The sequence below is a fragment of the Hylobates moloch genome, unplaced genomic scaffold (assembly GCF_009828535.3).
Source record: "Hylobates moloch isolate HMO894 unplaced genomic scaffold, HMol_V3 SCAFFOLD_8, whole genome shotgun sequence".
In the NCBI taxonomy this organism is placed as follows: Eukaryota; Metazoa; Chordata; class Mammalia; order Primates; family Hylobatidae; genus Hylobates; species Hylobates moloch.
The window spans coordinates 31,446,347-31,466,502 of record NW_026652283.1 but is presented as its reverse complement, the minus strand read 5'-3'; the positions used below and the strand labels follow the sequence as shown (position 1 = coordinate 31,466,502).

Below are 20,156 nucleotides of genomic sequence, written 5' to 3'. Positions count from 1 at the left end.
TCTAAAGAAACTATCCTATATAACTTTAAGGATATACTGTGTGCTTTTTATTATTTATTTTTTAGACTCATGTTGTATTTTGTTAAATGATTAGGTCCACTAGAGTGTTTAATGGCAGTTTTGTAAGATCCACATTTTAGTTTTATGAATCTTCTTTATCCTGTCTGATTCAGGTTGAATACGAAGGCTTAAAGCATGAGATTAAGCGATTTGAGGAGGAGACGGTACTGCTGAACAGCCAGCTGGAAGATGCCATCCGACTGAAAGAGATTGCTGAGCACCAACTGGAAGAAGCCCTCGAGACTTTAAAAAATGAAAGAGAGCAAAAGAACAACCTGCGGAAGGAGCTCTCCCAGTATATCAGCCTCAACGATAACCACATCAGCATCTCAGTAGATGGACTCAAATTTGCCGAGGATGGGAGTGAACCAAACAATGATGACAAAATGAACGGTCACATCCACGGGCCTCTTGTGAAACTGAATGGAGACTATCGGACTCCCACCTTAAGGAAAGGAGAGTCTCTGAACCCTGTCTCTGACTTATTCAGTGAGCTGAACATTTCAGAAATACAGAAGTTGAAGCAGCAGCTTATGCAGGTAAGAACTTTGTTTAGGGCCGTTAGAGTGAATTTCTTATAGATTGCATGTAGCATGTTGTGGGACTTCCGATTCTTGCATTTCACTTCCAGATTTCTTTTCTTTTCTTTTTACTTTTCTTCTCTTTTCTTTTCTTTTATATTCTGTTCTTTTCAAGACAGAGTCTTGCTTCGTCGCCCAGGCTGGAGTACAGTGGTGCAATTTCGGCTCACTGCAACCTCCGCCTCCCAGGTTCAAGCGATTCTCCTGCCTCAGCCTCCCGAGTAGCTGGGACTACAGGTGCTTGCCATCATGCCTGGCTAATTTTTTTGTATTTTTAGTAGAGACGGGATTTCACCGTATTAGCCAAGATGGTCTTGATATCCTGACCTCGTGATCCACCCGCCTCAGCCTCCCAAAGTGCTGGGGTTACAGGCGTGAGCCACCACGCCCAGCCCCAGATTTCTTTTCTAAATATCACTTCTTCAACTAGAAACTTTGAAAGTGCAATATTTTAGAAAGACATGACAGAAGGAGTGTTAAAGAGAAATGCAATCTCTCATTTGCATCACTTCAAGAAATGAACTTCTGAGAGCCATAAATTGAGTTCCAATGAAGTCTGAGAAAAGACAGAAAAAAAAGTTCCTTGGGCCGGGCGCGGTGGCTCACACCTGTAATCCCAGCACTTTGAGAGGCTGAGGCGGGCGGATCACCTGAAGTCAGGAGTTCAAGACCAGCCTGGCCAGCGTGGTGAAACCCCATCTCTACTAAAAATACAACAAATTAGCTGGACGTGGTGGCGGGTGCCTGTAATCCCACCTACTCAGGAGGCTGAGGCAGGAGAATCACTTGAACCCAGGAGGCGGAGATTGCAGTGAGGCGGAGATTGCAGTGAGCCGAGATCGCCATTGCACTCCAGCCTGGGCAACAAAAGTGAAACTTCATCTCAAAAAAAAAGAAAAGAAAAAGAAAAAAGAAAAGACAGAACCTTAATGCGTTTCCGATTAACAAAAGAATTCAAAAGCTTTACATACAAGTAAAATGATGGAAACCATGCAGTTTTCATCACAAGCAACTGTGTATATAGCTTCCAGATTTATGGTTACATTTCACAGGAATACTTGAAGCCTTAAAAGACGTAAAGGACTTCCTATGTACAAATTATCCAGGATACCATATGATTAAAAATACAGAACAGGTATAATCTAAGACCAAAGGATTCTTATTGCAATATGAGTTAAACCTGAAGTTTTTAGCATCTTCCAATCAAATGCCTTGTGAAGAGTCCCAGCCTGGAACCTTACTTCCTTGTGAAATCACTTTCTAGTTAGAGTCTTGCCTTCCTGCCACATGTAATGGAAATGTTGTTTAAGGAACAGCAGCATTACCATCACCTGGGGGCTTATTTATACAAATTGTGGAGCTCCATGTAGATCTACTGAACTAGAAATCTGGTATAACAAGCTTGTTAAGTGATTAAATTTGAGGCTTAATCTTCAATCTCAATCTTATCCCTCCAAGGTTCTGCATGTATAGCTGATAATCAGAGGCTGTTAAGCCTCTGGCAGTCATCTGCCTCCACGGAAATGATGACTGGAAAAGTGAAATTAGCAGAAATAAGTAAGAGAACGGAGAGCCAATGATGTTGATTTGTTAACAGGTTTATTTTCTATGTCTTTTTGCTCAGTTTACACTAATATGACTAAATTGATTGAAACAGAAAACGTATTTCCTTGTGAAAAACTTTTACATGACAGATATATTCATAAGAATTTGTGCCCCCCAGATTGAATACCATTAAATGGAAGTTACATGAGTTTTTTTTTTTTAACTCTCGTGTTGGTGGCTTTGAGATAAAAAGTTAGTAGGTTCAGGCTTTTTGTTTCTTCCTTTTATTTTGGTGTCAGTGCAGAAAATAATAGAAAAAGAGGCTTCTATGCATAAAACAGCACAACAATTTTCAACCAGGTCATCTATTGGCTGAAAGCTCAGAGCTGTGCTCAGGTTTAATTCTAAATGTGATCTGAATTGGGTAATACAAAAGTCTAAAAAAGAGGAAAAGTTCAATTAAAAGAATGGTGGAAAACAGGTAAGTTCTCAGCAGGAGACTGGCTCTCCTGAGTTCTCAATAGACTGTCGTTTTCGTTTGGGTTAGGCGGTTCCTCATTGCCAGAGAATGTTTTCTTCCTTGAGAAGATTTAGCATCTCTGATCCCAACTCATGAGATGCTGGTTACATTTCCTCAGTTGAAGTGATGACCAGAAACTCCCCATGTATTTCAAATGCTCTGAGAGTCACACTAGTTGACAGTCATTCTTAGAGGACAGCACTTTACTTTCCCATGGAATGGGATACATAATACCCTCCTCGTGAGAGTGTCATGAAGGTTTATGAGTTATATGCAGAGTGCTGAGAACGGGGACTAGCGCACAGTAAATGCTCAGTAATTATGAACTGTTATCATTATGTCATCTCCATTGGTCCTTTAATTTATTAGGCACTCACTTTATAATAATTTAGATAATTATTATTAACTATTATTTTTGGCTATTAGCTCAAGGATAATCATCCCAAAAGGGACTGATGTGGATACTGGTAGGAATATAGAAAAATAACAGTTAAGTCTCATGGTGCAAGAAGGTCTGAAAAAGGATATTCATTTAGCAAAATGTTAGGGTGAGAAAAACTTTGCTGGATAAACCCTCCCTCAGTCTATTAGAAAGCTGTGTCCCTTCAAATCTTTCTTCAACCCTTAACTGATGCTGACAGTTTGCAAAGGTGTAGAGGGGCGCAAGTAGGTCCTTATATCCCAAAGTTTGCTCCAGATTTAGTTGTGAAAACCAGGTTCAACACTGGAAGGGCTCTGCAGCTTCCAATCTCATACTAACAACACTAACCGTAAATTTTTTTTTAGGTAGAATATCCATTTATCTTCTTGTAATCAGCATTTTTAAAAAGCATATCAGCTCTTCCTAAGAATATATTTTATTCAAATGAGTAAATTCATGAGAAGTATACCTTCTCATGAATTATTTCTTTGCAATACAGTTTTTTCCGTAGCCACACATCTTTTTGGGTTAAATTTATGTAAATAAACACATTTAAATAAACACATTACAAAAACATTACAGGATACATTGCCTAGAATTTATTGTAATTGGCTTTGATGTTAATAAGGATTAAAAATAATACGGCAATTCTGATCAATGAGAGTACTGTGCACCTGAAGCATATATATGTCAGTACCGTTGTTCTGGAAATTATGAAGAGGAACCAATCAAATGTACTTTAAGTATAGCTATCTGGAATGCTTGGGGCCAGGTGTGTTTTAAAAATTCAAGTTTCAGATTGTAGAAAGGTAATAATGCAGCATATACCATATAGATTGTGATATCTCCACTGGGATCAGATGCAGCATCCAGTGATCAAATAATATTAACATTTCTGCAGTGAAACGTAAGCATTCACACTAAGAATAAGATGAGGACCATTAAAGGCCTTACACCAGTCAGGTGCAGTTTGGCTGCCCTGGGAGTTTAGGACTGTCTGAATATTGCCAAGTGAGTTTTATCATAACCAAGTGAGTTATGATAAAACTTGATTTCGAGCTTTTTGGATTTTGCAGTTGCAAGTGTTGTAGGAATAGCACTGTCCTGTTGGGCAGCTGTCAGTTTTGCGCACCTCAGCTTATAGTGTCAACATACTTGGGACGTGACAGTTTGTATTTTCATTTTTTAAAATTATTATTATACTTTAAGTTGTAGGGTACAGGTGCACAACGTGCAGGTTTGTTACATATGTATACATGTGCCGTGTTGGTGTGCTGCACCCATTAACTCGTCATTTACATTAGGTATATCTCCTAATGCTGTCCCTGACAGTTTGTATTTTCATAGTTCTCTTATCTCTTAGGATTTCTCCTGGCCTGGATCCAAAACACTGCACGAGAGAGAAGGCCTTGTGCCTCTAAATCCAACAGCTGTGCATAGCTAACAGCTCATGACAGTGTAAAGGGCACAGGCAAGGCTGTAACACCCTGAACCAGCTGATATGCAGCATTTCAGGTTTTCTTCCTTTTGATCAAGTACCCCTTTGATGGAGTAAGTTCAAGAGATCTATAGTACAACATGGTGACTATAGTTAATGACAATGTATTGTATTGAAAATAAAAGAGTAGTTTTAAGTGTTCTCAGTGTTGTAGAACCCCTAAATGTAGATCCGCGTGTTGGATGGGCAGTAAGCCAAATACTGACACATCAGTGCTTAGCAGCAGAGAAAGGTATATTCATTTTGGCCAAAAATGACATTGTGGGAGAGGCAATCTATCAAATCATACCTGCCTTTGAACGTAACTGGGGGTTTTTGAGAGTAAGGCAGCTATGCAGGAGATGAAATCCCCCAATGATCAAAGTTGTTTGCGTCCTTTAGCTCAATCAGACTTCTGGATGCCATCAAGGAGGTCTACATGACCTAAGGATCATTGTCCTTTGAAAGGAAAACAAGTTCATTAATCTTACTGGCTGCCAGGGTTAGGATGCAAAGTTAATCAATTATTAGTGACTACCATCTACCGAAACTACGTGCAAGCAGTCATGCATGGAGGAAGAAAAGGACAAAGAGAAAGGAAAATAAGTAAAAAACAAACGTTTAATGATTTCGATAATATAGGCTCAGTTGCATCACCACAAACATGATAAGTATGTCAGGTCATGCATGTCATAATGAGCTCAATTTCCACTTTGCCTACATATTTCAAAACATCATGTTGTACATGATAAATATATACAATTTTTGTCGGTTAAATACATTAATTTGTTTTTAAAGAACTCCTTTGAAAACAGTATACCTAGTCCATACCCTTTCGGCCTTTTCTTCTCCTACAAGGCTCAATGTATGCCCATGAGTTATGTTTTCCCATCCATAGATATTTATTTAACCTGGTTCCAGGAAAAAAAAAAAATGCCTCTGTCGATGAAGCAAGTCAAACTCTGTAAAATATTTTAAGAGATTTATTCTGAGCCAAGTATGAGTGACCATGGCCTGTGACATAGCCCTGAGGAGGTCCTGAGAACATATGCCCAAGGTGGTTGGGGTACAGCTTGGTTTTATATATTTTAGGGAGGCATGAGACATCAATTAAATACATTTAAGAAATACATTGGGCCGGGTGCGGTGGCTCACGCCTGTAATCCCAACACTTTGGGAGGCCAAGGTGGGTGGATTGTGAAGTCAAGAGATTGAGACCATCCTGGCCAACATGGTGAAACCCCGTCTCTACTAAAAAAAAAATACAAAAATTAGCTGGGCATGGTGATGTGTGCCTGTAGTCCCAGCTACTTGGGAGGCTGAGGCAGGAGAATCGCTTGAACCCAGGAGGCGGAGGTTGCAGTGAGCCGACATCGCGCCACTGCACTCCAGCCTGCGACAGATCAAGACTCCGTCTCAAAAAAAAGAAAAAAGAAGGAAATAACATTAGTTTGGTTCAGAAAGGTGGGACAGCTCAAAGCGGGGGCTTCCAGGTGATAGGTAAATTTAAACATTTTCTGGTTGACAATTGGTTGAGTTTATCTGAAGGCCTGGAGTCAGTGGAAAGAAAATGTTCAGGTTAAGATAAAGGATTGTGGAGACCAAGTTTTATTGTGCAGAAGAAGCTCTCAGATAGCTGACTTCAGAGAGAGCAGGTTGTAAAATGTTTCTTATTGCACTTAGAAGGGTGCCTGGCTCTTAGCTGATTATCTCCTGGATCTGGAAAGGAAGGAAGGAAAACAAAGGGGGGAAAGGGGATTCTCTACAGAATGTGGATTTTTCCCACAAGAGACTTTGCAGGGCAATTTCAAGGTATAGCAAGGAAATATATTTTGGTTTTCTTCCTTTGCCAGTGTCAGATTGGAAAGTAAGTCTTGATATACAGGGTTAAATAAAACCCATCCGATGAGAACTTATGGTTTGTAGGGCATGACTCTCCAGACCCCTTAGATAGGAATTTGGGCAAAATAAAAAAAAGTCAGAGCTTCGTCCGCACCTCTGCCTTAATTATCAGGAATGTTGAGTGAATTGTTTTGCTTCTCTGAGACTCATTCAAAAGGGGAAAGTAATAAATTAGCCCCACCATTTGTCTCTGCCATGCCTTTGTTGGAACTACGGAAAAAACAAAACAAAAATCAGATCTCCTTCTTCAAGCCGTCATACTGCCATCTGCTGGGAAATGGTAATAAGAAGTATAAACATTTATAGCTACTGCAATTTAAATAGCACCTCCTGGAGTTGTTTGCAAACGACCTGCAGACTTCTGCATCGAAGCCCTGGTGATAATGCCGTGCCCCCTCTGTAGAATTGTGAGGACCAAATGGGATGGTAAATATGAAACTGTGTATAAGTCATAACATTTTATAAATTATTATTGTCCTGGAAACTGCCCTCAAGTTTCGAGATGCCAAGAAGGTCTCCACTATCCCTTTGTATAAATAGTCAATACATAAATTATAAAAAGCATGGGAAAGGCAAGTGATGGTAAGCCTATATCTAAACTAGGGAGAGCTTTTTCCCAGAACAAATTAGAGTGAACATTTTACTGAACTGTATGCCTTCCTAGGTTATGGAATAAAATACAGGAATATTTTAAACTTAGCTAATCATGCTAAGTTTCACATAATACAGAAACATATACACAAAAAATACAGTAAGAAAACATTTTGATTAACTTCAGAGTCTCTATAAACTTGACAATGGTCCTTGATAGTGAATAGCTCAATGAGTGTCATCCTTTATTCATGAGAGAAGTTTTTCAGAGTCTTATCGGATAAATTAGTTTGGTTTTTTGGTGCCCTCAAGACCTCATTATTTCAAATAGGTTGTAATTGACATTTTCCAGTGACAGTCAAATACCTTAATTAGTTTTATTAGAATGAAAATAAGTAGATCCTGTCTGGAAATACTAACTAAATTACTTAATCTATTTAAAGGTGTCCTGTATGCTTGTGCTGAAATTTCTGTCTTTGATAAATAGCCTCTAACTTTACATCTGCATAGAGTCAAACTAAGCAGGCGAAAACTCTTTGGATTTTTTTTTCGGTATGATGCTGGATACATAATTCCACATGTAGTATGAGAAAACAGTAATGTTTCTGTAAAACTAAAATTAATATATTTCGTTGCATCCTCATGGATGTGGAAAAAATAGATTCATATTATGTTTTGATCCACTCTATTAAAGGCAATTTTAATTTTTTCTATAATGATTGAGGTTAAGTGGTGATGGTAATTGGTTATATGTCCCATAAGAGTTCAAAGCAATTTTTATATATTTGCTTAATTGGTTGCTGCTTATAACAACTGTATGGAGTAGAGAGTATTATTATCTTCATATTATAGATAGGGAAACTGAGGCACAACTGGGTTATGTCATTAGTTCAAGGTCAAAAATCTAGTAAGTGGAGTTGCTACACAGAGAGAGTCGAACAAGTGAAATACTATCTCTGCTTAAAGACTCACAGAATATAGGACGACATTAATGAAAACAAGATTGGTCAGTTCTTGGGTTCTGAAACTTAAAATGACAAGTATAATTATTTCCTAGTACAAAGCTGACAACTTAAATGGTTAAACTATTACAGATTTTATAGTTAGAGATTACAAACTAGCTGGGCACAGTGGCTCATACCTGTAATCCCAGCACTTCGGGAGTCTGAGGCAGGAGGATAGCTTGAGGCCAGGGGTTTGAGACCAGCCTGGGCCACATGGCAAAACCCCATCTCTACCAAAAATACCAAAAAAAAATTAGCTGGGCACGGTGGTGCGTGCCTATAGTCCCAGCTACTAGGGAGGCTGAGGTGGGAGCATTGCTTGAGCCTGGGAGGAGGTCAAGGCTGCAGTGAGCCGTGACCATGCCACTGCACTCCAGCCTAGGTGAAAGAGCATGACCCTATCTCAATAAGTAAATAAAATAAAAATAAATGGAATCATACAATGTGTGGTCTTTTGTGACTGGCTTCTTTCACTTAGCATAACATTTTATTTTTTTATTTATTTTTATTTTTTTTATTATACTTTAGGTTTTAGGGTACATGTGCACAATGTGCAGGTTTGTTACATATGTATCCATGTGCCATGTTGATTTCCTGCACCCATTAACTCGTCATTTAGCATTAGGTATATCTCCTAATGCTGTCCCTCCCCCCTCCCCCCACCCCACAACAGTCCTCGGAGTGTGATGTTCCCCTTCCTGTGTCCATCTGTTCTCATTGTTCAATTCCCACCTATGAGTGAGAACATGCGGTGTTTGGTTTTTTGTCCTTGTGATAGTTTACTGAGAATGATGGTTTCCAGTTTCATCCATGTCCCTACAAAGGACATGAACTCATCATTTTTTATGGCTGCATAGTATTCCATGGTGTATATGTGCCACATTTTCTTAATCCAGTCTATCGTTGTTGGACATTTGGGTTGGTTCCAACTCTTTGCTATTGTGAATAGTGCCGCAATAAACATACGTGTGCATGTGTCTTTATAGCAGCATGATTTATAGTCCTTTGGGTATATACCCAGTAATGGGATGGCTGGGTCAAATGGTATTTCTAGTTCTAGATCCCTGAGGAATCGCCACACTGACTTCCACAATGGCATTAAAAAATCAGGAAACAACAGGTGCTGGAGAGGATGTGGAGAAATAGAAACACTTTTACACTGTTGGTGGAAAGCATAACATTTTAAAGGTTCGTCCATGCTGTAATATATCAGCACTTCATTTTCATTTCTTTCTATTGTCAAATCATACTCCATGGTATGCAGATACCACATTTCATGTAACCATTCATCAGTTGATGGACATTTTAGTTGTTTCTGTTTTTTTAGCTGTTATCAATAAAGCTGCTATGAACATTTGTGTACAAGTTTTTGTGTGCACATATGTTTTAATTCCCAGGGGGAGTTAATAGTAGAGGTGGAAATGCTGGGTCATATGGTAATTCTATGTTTTACCTTCTGAGGAACTGCTGGTTTTGAAAACAAATTGAGTGTACCATTTTATATCCCCACCAGCAGTGTATGAGGTTCCAATTTCTCCACATTCTCACTAACACTTGTTATTATGTGCCTTTTCAATCATAGCCATGCTGGTGGATGTGAAGTGGTATTTCAGTATCATCTTGACTTGTATTTCCTTGATGGCTATGATGTTGGGCATCTTTTCATGTACTTATTGGCCCTTTTATATCTTCTGTGAAAAAATGTCTATTCAGATTATTTTTTGACTGGGTTGTCTTTTTATTTCTGAGTTGAAAGAGTTCTTCACTGATTTGGATACAAATCCCTTATCATAAAAGTGATTTATGATTTGCAAATATTTTCTCCCATTCTGTGGGTTGTCTTTTCGCTTTCTTGATGGTGTCCTTTGATGTACAAAGGAGTTTTTTTTTTTTTTAAAGAGATGGGTCTCGCTATGTTGCCCAGGCCGGAGTGCAGTGGCTATTCATAGGCACAATCATATGCCACTATGCCCAGCTAAAAAAACTTTTTAATCTTGATGTGTCTAGTTTATTTTTTTTCTTTTGTTGTTTGTGCTTTTGGTGTCATACAAAACTGTTGTCTAATCTAAGGTCATGAACATTCATGGCTAGGTTTTCCTCTAAGAGTTTTATAGTTTATCTCTTACATTTAGGTCTTTGATCCATTTTGACTTAATTTTTGAATATGATGTGAGGAAGAGATCAACATTACTATTTTACATGTGGGCACCCACTTGTCCCAGCACCATTTGTTGAAAAGACTATTCTATTCTTTCCTTCCCCCATTGAATTATCTTTGCACCCTTGTCCAAAATCAATTGGTCATAGATGTATATATGGGCTTATTTCTAGACTTTCAATTCTATTCCATTAATTTATATGTCTGTTTTTATGCCAATACTATAGTATCTTGATTATAGTTTTTTTGTAGCAATTTTTGAAATAGGAAAGTTTGCTAGCTCTTTTTCAAGAAGTTTCTTCAGGACTGTTTTGGCTATTCTAGGTCCTTTGCATTTCCATATAAATTTTATGACCATCTTGTCAATTTCTGCAAAGAATCCAGCTGAAATTTTGTTGGAGTTTGCATTGAATATGTAAATCAATTTGGGTAGTATTGCCATCTTAACATTCAGTTTTTTGACCCAAAAACAGGGGCTGTTTATCCCTTTATTTAGGTCTTCTTTCATTTCTTTCAACAATGCTTTATAATTTTCAGAGTACAGATGGTCCTTGACTTGTGATGGTTCGTCTAGACTTTCTGATTTAACAATGGTGTTAAAGCAATACACATTTAGTAGAAACCATACTTTGAGTACCTATACAACTGTTCTGTTTTTCATTTTCAGTACAGTAGTCAATAAATTACATGAGATAGTCAACATTTTATTATAAGATAGGCTTTGAGGGGGGCTGGGCGTGGTGGCTCATGCCTGTAATCCTAGCACTTTGGGAGGCTGCGATGGGTGGATCATCTGAGGTCGGGAGTTCGAGACCAGCCTGACCAACAAGGTGAAACCCCGTCTCTACTAAAAATACAAAAATTAGCCGGGTGTGGTAGTGTGCGCCTGTAATCCCAGCTACTTGGGAGGCTGAGACAGGAGAATTGCTTGAACCCAGGAGCCAGAGGTTGCAGTGATCTGAGATTGTGCCACTGCACTCCAGCCTGGGCAACAGAGTGAGACCCTGTCTCAAAAAAAAAAAAAAAAGGCTTTGAGTTAGATGATTTTTGCCCAACTGTAGGCTAACATAAGTGTTCTGGACACTTTTAAGGTAGGCTAGACTAAGCTATTACTTAGACTTAGCTTATTACTATTACTAGACTTAGCTATTACTAAATATTTGGTAGGTTGTGTGTATTAAATGCATTTTAGACATGATATTTTCTTTTTTTTTTTTCTTTCTTGTTTGAGATGGATTCTCACTGTGTTGCTCAGGCTGGAGTACAGTGGCACGATCTTGGCTCCCTGCAACCTCCACCTCCTGGGTTCAAGCGATTCTTGTGCCTCAGCTTCCTGAATAGCTGGGAATACAGGCACATGCCACCATGCCCAGCTAATTTAAAAAAAATTTTTTTTTTTTTAGTAGAGACAGAGTTTCACCATGTCGGTCTGGCTGGTCTCAAACTGACCTCAGGCAATCCACCCGCCTCAGTCTCCCAAAGTGCTGGAATTACAGGCATGAGCCAATGCGCCTGGCCATACTTAGGATATTTTCAATTTACAATGGGTTTATTGAGATGTAACCCCATCACAAGTTGAGGAGCGTCTGTATACATTTTACACTTCTTTTGTTAAATTTATTCCTGCCCGGTGCAGTGGCTCACACCTGTAATCCCAGCACTTTGGGAGGCCTAGGCAGGTGGATCACCTGAGGTCTGGAGTTCGAGACCAGCCTGACCAACATGGAGAAACCCCATCTCTACTAAAAATACAAAATTAACCAGGCGTGGTGGCACATGCCTGTAATCCCAGCTACTTGGGAGGCTGAGGCAGGAGAATCGCTTGATCCTGGGAGGCGGAGGTTGCGGTGTGCCGAGATTGTGCTATTGCACTCCAGCCTGGGCAAGAAGAGTGAAACTCCATCTCAAAAAAAAAAAAAATTATTCTGAAGTATATTATTTTTTGATAGTGCTATAAAAGCAATTGTTTTATTAATTTTATTTTTCATTGTTCACTGCTAGTATATAGAAATACAACTGATGTTTGTATATTGATCTTGTATCCTGCAACCTTGCTATACTTGCTTATTAGTCCTAATAGTTGTTTTTTAGTGAATTCCTTAAGAATTTCTATTAATATATACAAGATCATGTCATCTGTAAATAAAGATCATTTTACTTTTTTCTTTCCAATCTCAATACCTTTTATTTGATTTTCTCACCTAAGTTCCCTGGCTAGAACTCCAGTACAATGATGAATAAAAATGGCAATGGCAGCCATCCTTGTTTTGCTCTGGGTGTTTCATAGATGCCCTTTATCCGGGTGAGAGAGTTTTCTTCTATGACTAGATGGTTGACTTTTTTTTTATTATCACAAATGGATATTAAATTTTGTCAAATGCTTTTTCTTCATATATTGAGATGATCATGTGGTTTTTGTCATGTATTCTCTTAGTACGGTATATTACATTTATTGACTCTTGAATGTTAAATCAACATTGTGTTTCTATGATTGCATTTGGTTATGTTACTCGATTCAGTTTGCTAGTATTTTGTTGAGGATTTTGTGTCTATATTCATAAGAGGTCTTGGTCTTTAGTTTTCTTTTCTTATAATATGTTTCTCTGGGATGGAGAGGCTGTTTGTTTTTTAGTTTTTTTTTTCTTTTTTGAAACAGAGTCTTGGTCTGTTGCCCAGGCTGGAGTGCAGTGACGTGATCTCAGCTCACTGCAACCTCTGCCTACCAGGTTCAAGCACTTCTCCTGCCTCAGCCTTCCAAGTAGCTAGGATTACAGGTGCCCACCACCACATCAGGCTAATTTTTGTATTTTTAGTAGAGATGGGGTTTCACCATGTTGACTATGCTGGTCTCCAACTGCTGACCTCAAGTGATCCACCCGCCTTGGCCTCCCAAAGTCCTGTTTATCTAGTTTTGGTATCAGAGTAATACTGGTCTCATAAGAGTTGGGAAGGATCCCTCTCCCTCCATCTTTTTTAGTCTTCGTCCAGTTCACTGACTTTTGTGTATTAGTGTGCATGAGAGAATTTTCTTTTCACCACACACTCTAGACACTTTTGTTTTAACAACTGATGAATGCCCTCATATAGAGTTTCTTTGTTCTGTCTTGATCTTTTTTCATAGAATTCTCTTTTGTTGGGGCACAGATATGCATTATCAGAGTTGTTTCTCTTCAAGCAGAGAATAACAAATTATTTAATAGTTCCGTTTGTGCATATTGATGCTATGTATACTGTTATAAGAATCACATGATCATTTAAGTGTCAAATTGAGAGTCAAAAGACTTGGCTGGGCAGGGTGGCTCTCACCTGTAATCCCAGCACTTGGGAAAGCCAAGTTGGCAGGATTGCATGAGGCCAGGAATTAAAGATCAGCCCGGGCCATGTAGAGTGACCTCATCTCTATTTATAAAAAGTCTTTGAGGCTGGGCACGGTGGCTCACACCTGTAATCCCAACACTTTGGGAGGCCGAGGTGGGCAGACCACATGAGGTCAGGAGTTCGAGACCAGCCTGGCCAACATGGTGAAACCCCATCTGTACTAAAGATACAAAAATTAGTCGGGTGTATTGGCACGTGCCTGTAATCCCAGCTACTTGGGAGGCTGAGGCAGGAGAGTTGCTTGAACTGGGAGGCAGAGGTTGCAGTGATCCAAGATCATGCCACTGCACTCCAGCCTGGGCGACAGAGTGAGACTCCGTCTCAAAATAAATAAATAAAAAATAAAAGGTAAACACTCAGTGAAGTAAAAAATAATTTCTATGGGCTATAGGAACAACAATAATAATAGTAAACATATGTTGTATACTTACACTAGACTAAACAGTTCACAAATACTGAAGTCAGGTTTTCTGGCACAACAACCAGTTCTACTGTGAAAAAATAAAATCTCCAGTTCCAGACAGAAAATGAAGATTGTAGGAAGAGAAATAAGGCAACTATTCTCAGTCACTACAGAAGATTATAATAAACTCCTCAACTCTCTGTTGGATAAATTCTTTACAAATGGAAATTAAAATAGTAACACTTAAAATGTATAGTAATTTTAAGCTTTAAAGTGCTTTGCATTTTATTCATTCAGAGCACTAAATCTAAAACAATTTAGGCCAGGTACAGTGGCTCACACCTGTAATCCCAGCACTTTGGGAGGCCAAGGTGGGCAGGGGCAGATCACCTGAGGTCAGGAGTTTGAGATGAGCCTGGTCAACATGGTGAAACCCCGTCTCTACTAAAAATACAAAAATTAGCTGGGCGTGGTGGCACGTCCCTGTAAGCCCAACTACTCGGGAGGCTGAGGCACGAGAATCGCTTGAACCTGGGAGGCAGAGGTTGCAGTGATCCAAGATTACACCACTGCACTCCAGCCTGGGTGACAGAGTGAGACTCCATCTCAAAATAAATAAAAAATAAAAGGTAAACACTCAGGGAAGTAAAAAATAATTTCTATGGGCTATAGGAGCAACAATAATAATAGTAAACATATGTTGTATACTTACACTAGACTAAACAGTTTACAAATACTGAAGTCAGGTTTTCTGGCAAAACAACCAGCTCTTCTGTGAAAAAATAAAATCTCCAGTTCCAGATAGAAAATGATTATAAGAGGAGAAATAAGACAACTATTCTCAGTCACTACAGAAGATTATAATAAACTCCTCAACTCTCTCGGATAAATTCTTTACAAATGGAAATTAAAATAGTAACACTTAAAATGTATAGTAATTTTAAGCTTTAAAGTGCTTTGCATTTTGTTCATTCAGAGCACTAAATCTAAAACAATTTAGGCCAGGCCCAGTGGCTCACGCCTATAATCCCAGCACTTTTGGAGGCCAAGGCGGGTAGATCACCTGAGGTCAAGAGTTCGAGACCAGCCTGACCAACATGGTGAAACTCTGTCTCTACTAAAAATACAAAAATTAGCCAGTCGTGGTGGCACACGCCTGTAATCCCAGCTACTTGGGAGGCTGAGGCAGGAGAATCGCTTGAACCTAGGAGGCAGAGGTTGCAGTGAGCCGAGATCGCGCCATCGCACTCCAGCCTGGGCGACAGAGTGAGATCCATCTCAAAAAAATAAAAAAAAAAAATAAATAAATAAAAGTTTAAGCATCTGCTCTTTGAAATCCAAATACAATTTACGGTACTCTAAGCCTTAATAGCTGAGTGAAAATATAATGTTGGGGTTTTACAAAATTACCTGTATTTCAGTAAATTTTTTGTCAGGCCAAACTTAATTATCTGGGAGAAATATATATAGATAGATAGATATGATATATTTATATGTGTATAATATATATTTACATATGTGTGTAATATATATGTAATTTGGATACAATTTCCTATTCAATTGATTTCAGCAGAAACGTATTAAATATAGAAAGTAGTACTGTATAGCAGCAGTCCCCAACTTTTTTTGGACCAGTGATCTGTTTCATGGAAGACAATTTTTCCACAGATAGGGTGCAGGTGGTTGGGGGCCATTAGATCTCATAAGGAGCTTGCAACCTATATCCCTCACATGCACAGTTCACAATAGGGTTCACACTCCTATGACAATCTAATGCTGCCACTCATTTGACAGGCAGAGCTCAGGCGGTAATGTTTGCTCGCCTGCCACTCACCTCCTGCTGTGTGGCCTGGTTCCTAATAGGCCACATACCGGTACTGGTCAGAGGCCTGGGAGTTGGGGACTCCCATTGTGTAGGGAGGAAACACACATGCAAGAGATAGTGTTCTATTTGGTGTTTTCTGGAGATGCTATCATGAAGACACTGTAGACTTACCTTTTTTTTAGGCTTAGAAAATGTTTATATTAAATCACAACTGTCAGAGTCCAGATTGAAGACTGTTCTAAAGGCATGACCTTATTCATCATAACACTTTTGCTGCTAAAACAAGCTTCAGACACATTCAGTACATTGTGTTTTGATCTAATATTTATCTGATCCAGAGGCTTTTCCTTTTGAAGGGCGTTTTGGAAACACCTTATCTGTAATCATGTGTACTAATCGAATAATGCTTACACTTTCCAGTGCAAATTTGCTTAATTTTCAAGGGAAAAAAGGAAAACAAAAACACTTCTGACATAATCAGTTTTCACTGAGATTGTATAGAATAGAGATTTTCCGTCTCCTTTATGAAAAATTCAAATGACATGGCTATTCATCAAATACCATATTACATAATTACCAGGTTTTTCACTGAAAACTATTGCCCAGATAGTCTGGGTGAGCAAAGTCATCATCACCTCTGGAGATACAGTCTAACTAATGAAATCCAGCTAAGATTTGTATTCAAATATTTCCTGACTCTAAAATGAAAGACTTGCTTTTATAAGATTTTCAAAATTGTGAGAACAGATGGGTTTGCCATGTAAAAACATTTCGGTTGTGGGAGGTGGACCACAGCTAACCAATTGTTCACAATAGCCGACATTGTAGAACCTTCAGTGTTAAATTCACTAACTCACTTCATCATCAAAATTCCCTATGAGGCGTTACTGTGCTCCTTGCATAGGTTACCAAACTGAAGCTTTCTCAGAGTCACATAGCTAAGTAAATGTTGGTCCCGAGATTTGACTCCAGTGTTCTCTGATGCCACAGGCCTAGTTCTTTACCTGCAGTACTATCATTTGAGAATAATTTGGTTTCTGCAGCCATAATATGTAATTTGTGGGTTGCTTTCCTTTCATAGGTATGGACAAACGCTATGTCATAAAATCAGAGCTACAACTTAAAAGCCTCTAAGTAACGACTTGAGATAACAAAACTGTATCTTAAGTTCTAATATATGTGATCATACTATACAGGCAGTCCTTGGTTTGCATAGTAGTCTGGGACAGTAAAAAATGGTTATGCAAACTGAAACCATGCAAAACAAACAATTGTTAATGGGGAAATTTACAGTTGTTTTGTGAGTTTTAAATATTTTTGTGAAACATTAAAAAGTCTCTTACTGTTGGTTATAAATATATATAGAAATGAAAATATAGTAAAACTACTTAGTACTTCATAATTTAAAACATTAGGAACATTAAGAGTTAAACTTTTATTTCTTTGTAAACAGCTTATCAAGAGTATTTTGGTCTTGCTTTCTTCTATAAAGCTTAGGGCCGGGTGCAGTGTCTCACGCCTGTAATCCCAGCACTTTGGGAGGCTGAGGTGGGCGGATCACAAGGTCAGGAGTTCCAGACCAGCCTGGCCAACATGGTGAAACCCCGTTTCTACTAAAAATACAAAAATTAGCCGGGCATGATGGCGCGTGCCTGTAGTCCCAGCTGCTTGGGAGGCTGAGGCAGGAGAATCACCTGAACCCGGCAGACGGAGGTTGCAGTGAGCGTAGATCACACCACTGCACTTCAGCCTGGTGACAGAGCTAGACTCTGTCTCAAAAAAAAAAAAAAAAAAACTTAGGACACTGAGCAAGAATCTTTTCTATGCTTTGGCAAATTGTCATCCTCATTTGTAAGTTTGGACCATCTTCCAACATTTTATCCTCTGCGCTTTAAACATCTGGAAATATCTTTGCGAGTACCTTTAATGTGCTGGAATCACTTCCTCTTTGACATTTTCATCCTTTTTGCAACTACTGTACTTTTCTTTTTCTTTTTTTTTTTTTTTTTGAGACGGAGTCTCACTCTGTCGCCCAGGCTGGAGTGCAGTGGCACAATCTCGGCTCATTGCAACCTCTGCCACCTGGGTTCAGGCAATTCTCCTGCCTCAGCCTCCCCAGTAGCTGGGATTACAGGTGCGTGCCACCATGCCTGGCTAATTTTTTTTATATTTTTAGTAGAGACGGGGTTTCACCATGTTGGCCAAGCTGGTCTTGAACTACTGACCTCATGATCCACCCACCTCAGCCTCCCAAAGTGCTGGGATTACAGGTGTGAGCCACCGCACCTGGCCATACTGTATTTTTTCATTTAATAAATTGAAAATTTTGCCTCCAGTAAATTTCTTTGGGTGCACATCTAAAGTCCCTCAAACAGCATTAGTGTCAACATTTCCATATTCAGTTATTTCTTCTATAACTCCATTTAGGTAGTTTTGGGGATTTTTTTAGAGGCAGGGTTTCACTATGTTGCCTCAGCTCCTGGGCCCAAGCAATACTTCTGCCTCAGCCCCTGGAATAGCTAGGACTACAGGCACACCCCACTTCATCTGGCTCCATTTATGTTTTGTTTTGTTTTTTTTTTTTCAGATTTCATTTCCAACATTGTCACTCTTTGTTGCTGTCCTTTCTTTCTTGTTGTAATCCATTTTTGTAAAACATCACATGGATTTATCACTAGGAGACAAGACAAGGCAACTACATCCTTAGCTGTCTGTGAGTGAACTGAATAACAGATACATAGTAACCAATCACTGGCCGACTTTGAATGAAGTGGTGTCATTGGCCATTGGTCATGATGTTATGTAGTGATTTTATAGACTGAAGTGCTGGCATCAAAGATTGTGCGTTATGCATTGCTCACAATCAATTATTTGGTCATTGAAATTTGAACCATGGTTTGGGGAGTAGCTGGTGTTTTAACTAAAGCATAGTAACTGAAACTTATGCATATTAGAACCTTACCAAGAGAGGACTACCATGAAAGTTAAATGAGGGGCATCAGGTTCCACAAAGGATCATAAAAATACTACTCTACTGCATTATACATTTACATATACACATGTGTATCCTAAAGTAATAAGCTAGTTTTAAAATATTAACCATACTTAATGATTAATATTTATTATATCTAATTATAATAATTTTACTTGCCATCTAGGGATTTAGAAGAGTTCGGAGGGATTTAATGTATGATCCAGGAAGTTTGAAAGTTTGAATTGGGCCAGGTGCGGTGGCTCACGCCTGTAATCTTTGGGAGTGTAATCTCTGGGAGGCTGAGGTGGGCGGATCACGAGGTCAGGAGATCGAGACTATCCTGGCTAACACGGTGAAACCCCATCTCTACTAAAAATACAAAAAAATTAGCCGGGCGTGGTCGCGGACGCCTGTAGTCCCAGCTACTGGGGAGGCCGAGGCGGGAAAATGGCATGAACCTGGGAGGCAGAGCTTGCAGTGAGCCGAGATCCCACCACTGCACTCCAGCCTGGGAGACAGAGTGAAACTCCATCTCAAAAAAAAAAAAAAAAAAAGAAAGTTTGAATAGATACCTTCCCTTAGATATAAAGACATTCAGCATCAATTCATTGCTCTTAAAGCAGATGTCATGATGATTTATTTTTTAAAAAGAAGAAGAAAGAAAAGAAAACACAAGTGCAGAAGGATATGAACACCATGATACTTCTTATAGAACAATAATGTAAACAATATTATTTGGTTATTGAGAAACATTTACATTATGAATGTAAAAACTCATAATTCATAATATTTACCCATATGGAAGGAGAGAAAATGCTTTAAAATTTTTTCACATTGCAATTTCTTATATACCTATGTTTAATGAGACAGTATTTTATATGGACACCTGAGTGTTTTTCATCACACGGTAATACTTACATGTCACATTATTCAAATTAATTACTAATATTTAAAATTCCTGTTTTGGACCGAAGGAATTGAATTGACTTATAAGTTCTTCTTTTAGCCCTAAAATTCTGTATGTATCTTTGACTTTTATATTAGAAACCATCAAAGCTGGGCATGGTGGCTCCCGCCTATAATCCTAGTACTTTGGGAGGCAGACGCAGGGGGCTGGCACGCGCCTAGGTATTCAACACCAGCCTGGACGACATAGCAAGACTCTGTCTCTGCACGCACACAAAATTAGCCAGGTGTGGTGGTGCATACCTGTAGTCCCAGCTACTCAGGACACTGAGGTGGAAGGATCACTTGAGCCTGAGAGGCAGAGGCTTCAGTAAGCCATGATTGTGCCACTGCACTCCAGTGTGAGTGACA

The 20,156-nt window shown here is 39.0% G+C and overlaps 1 protein-coding gene across 10 annotated transcripts in view; it reads left to right on the top strand.

Annotated features, from left to right (window-relative positions):
- BICD1 (BICD cargo adaptor 1) overlaps positions 1–20,156 on the top strand; it is a 283,466-nt gene that overhangs the window by 206,233 nt on the left and 57,077 nt on the right. For 9 of the 10 annotated variants that reach the window (XM_032159976.2, XM_032159972.2, XM_032159971.2 and 6 more), the window contains exon 4: positions 174–599. In XM_032159976.2, the coding sequence (XP_032015867.1) occupies positions 174–599 (426 nt within the window). Of the gene's footprint in view, positions 1–173; positions 600–2,099; positions 3,681–20,156 lie in introns of those variants that run through there. The other variant, XM_058442960.1, reaches the window with a different exon arrangement.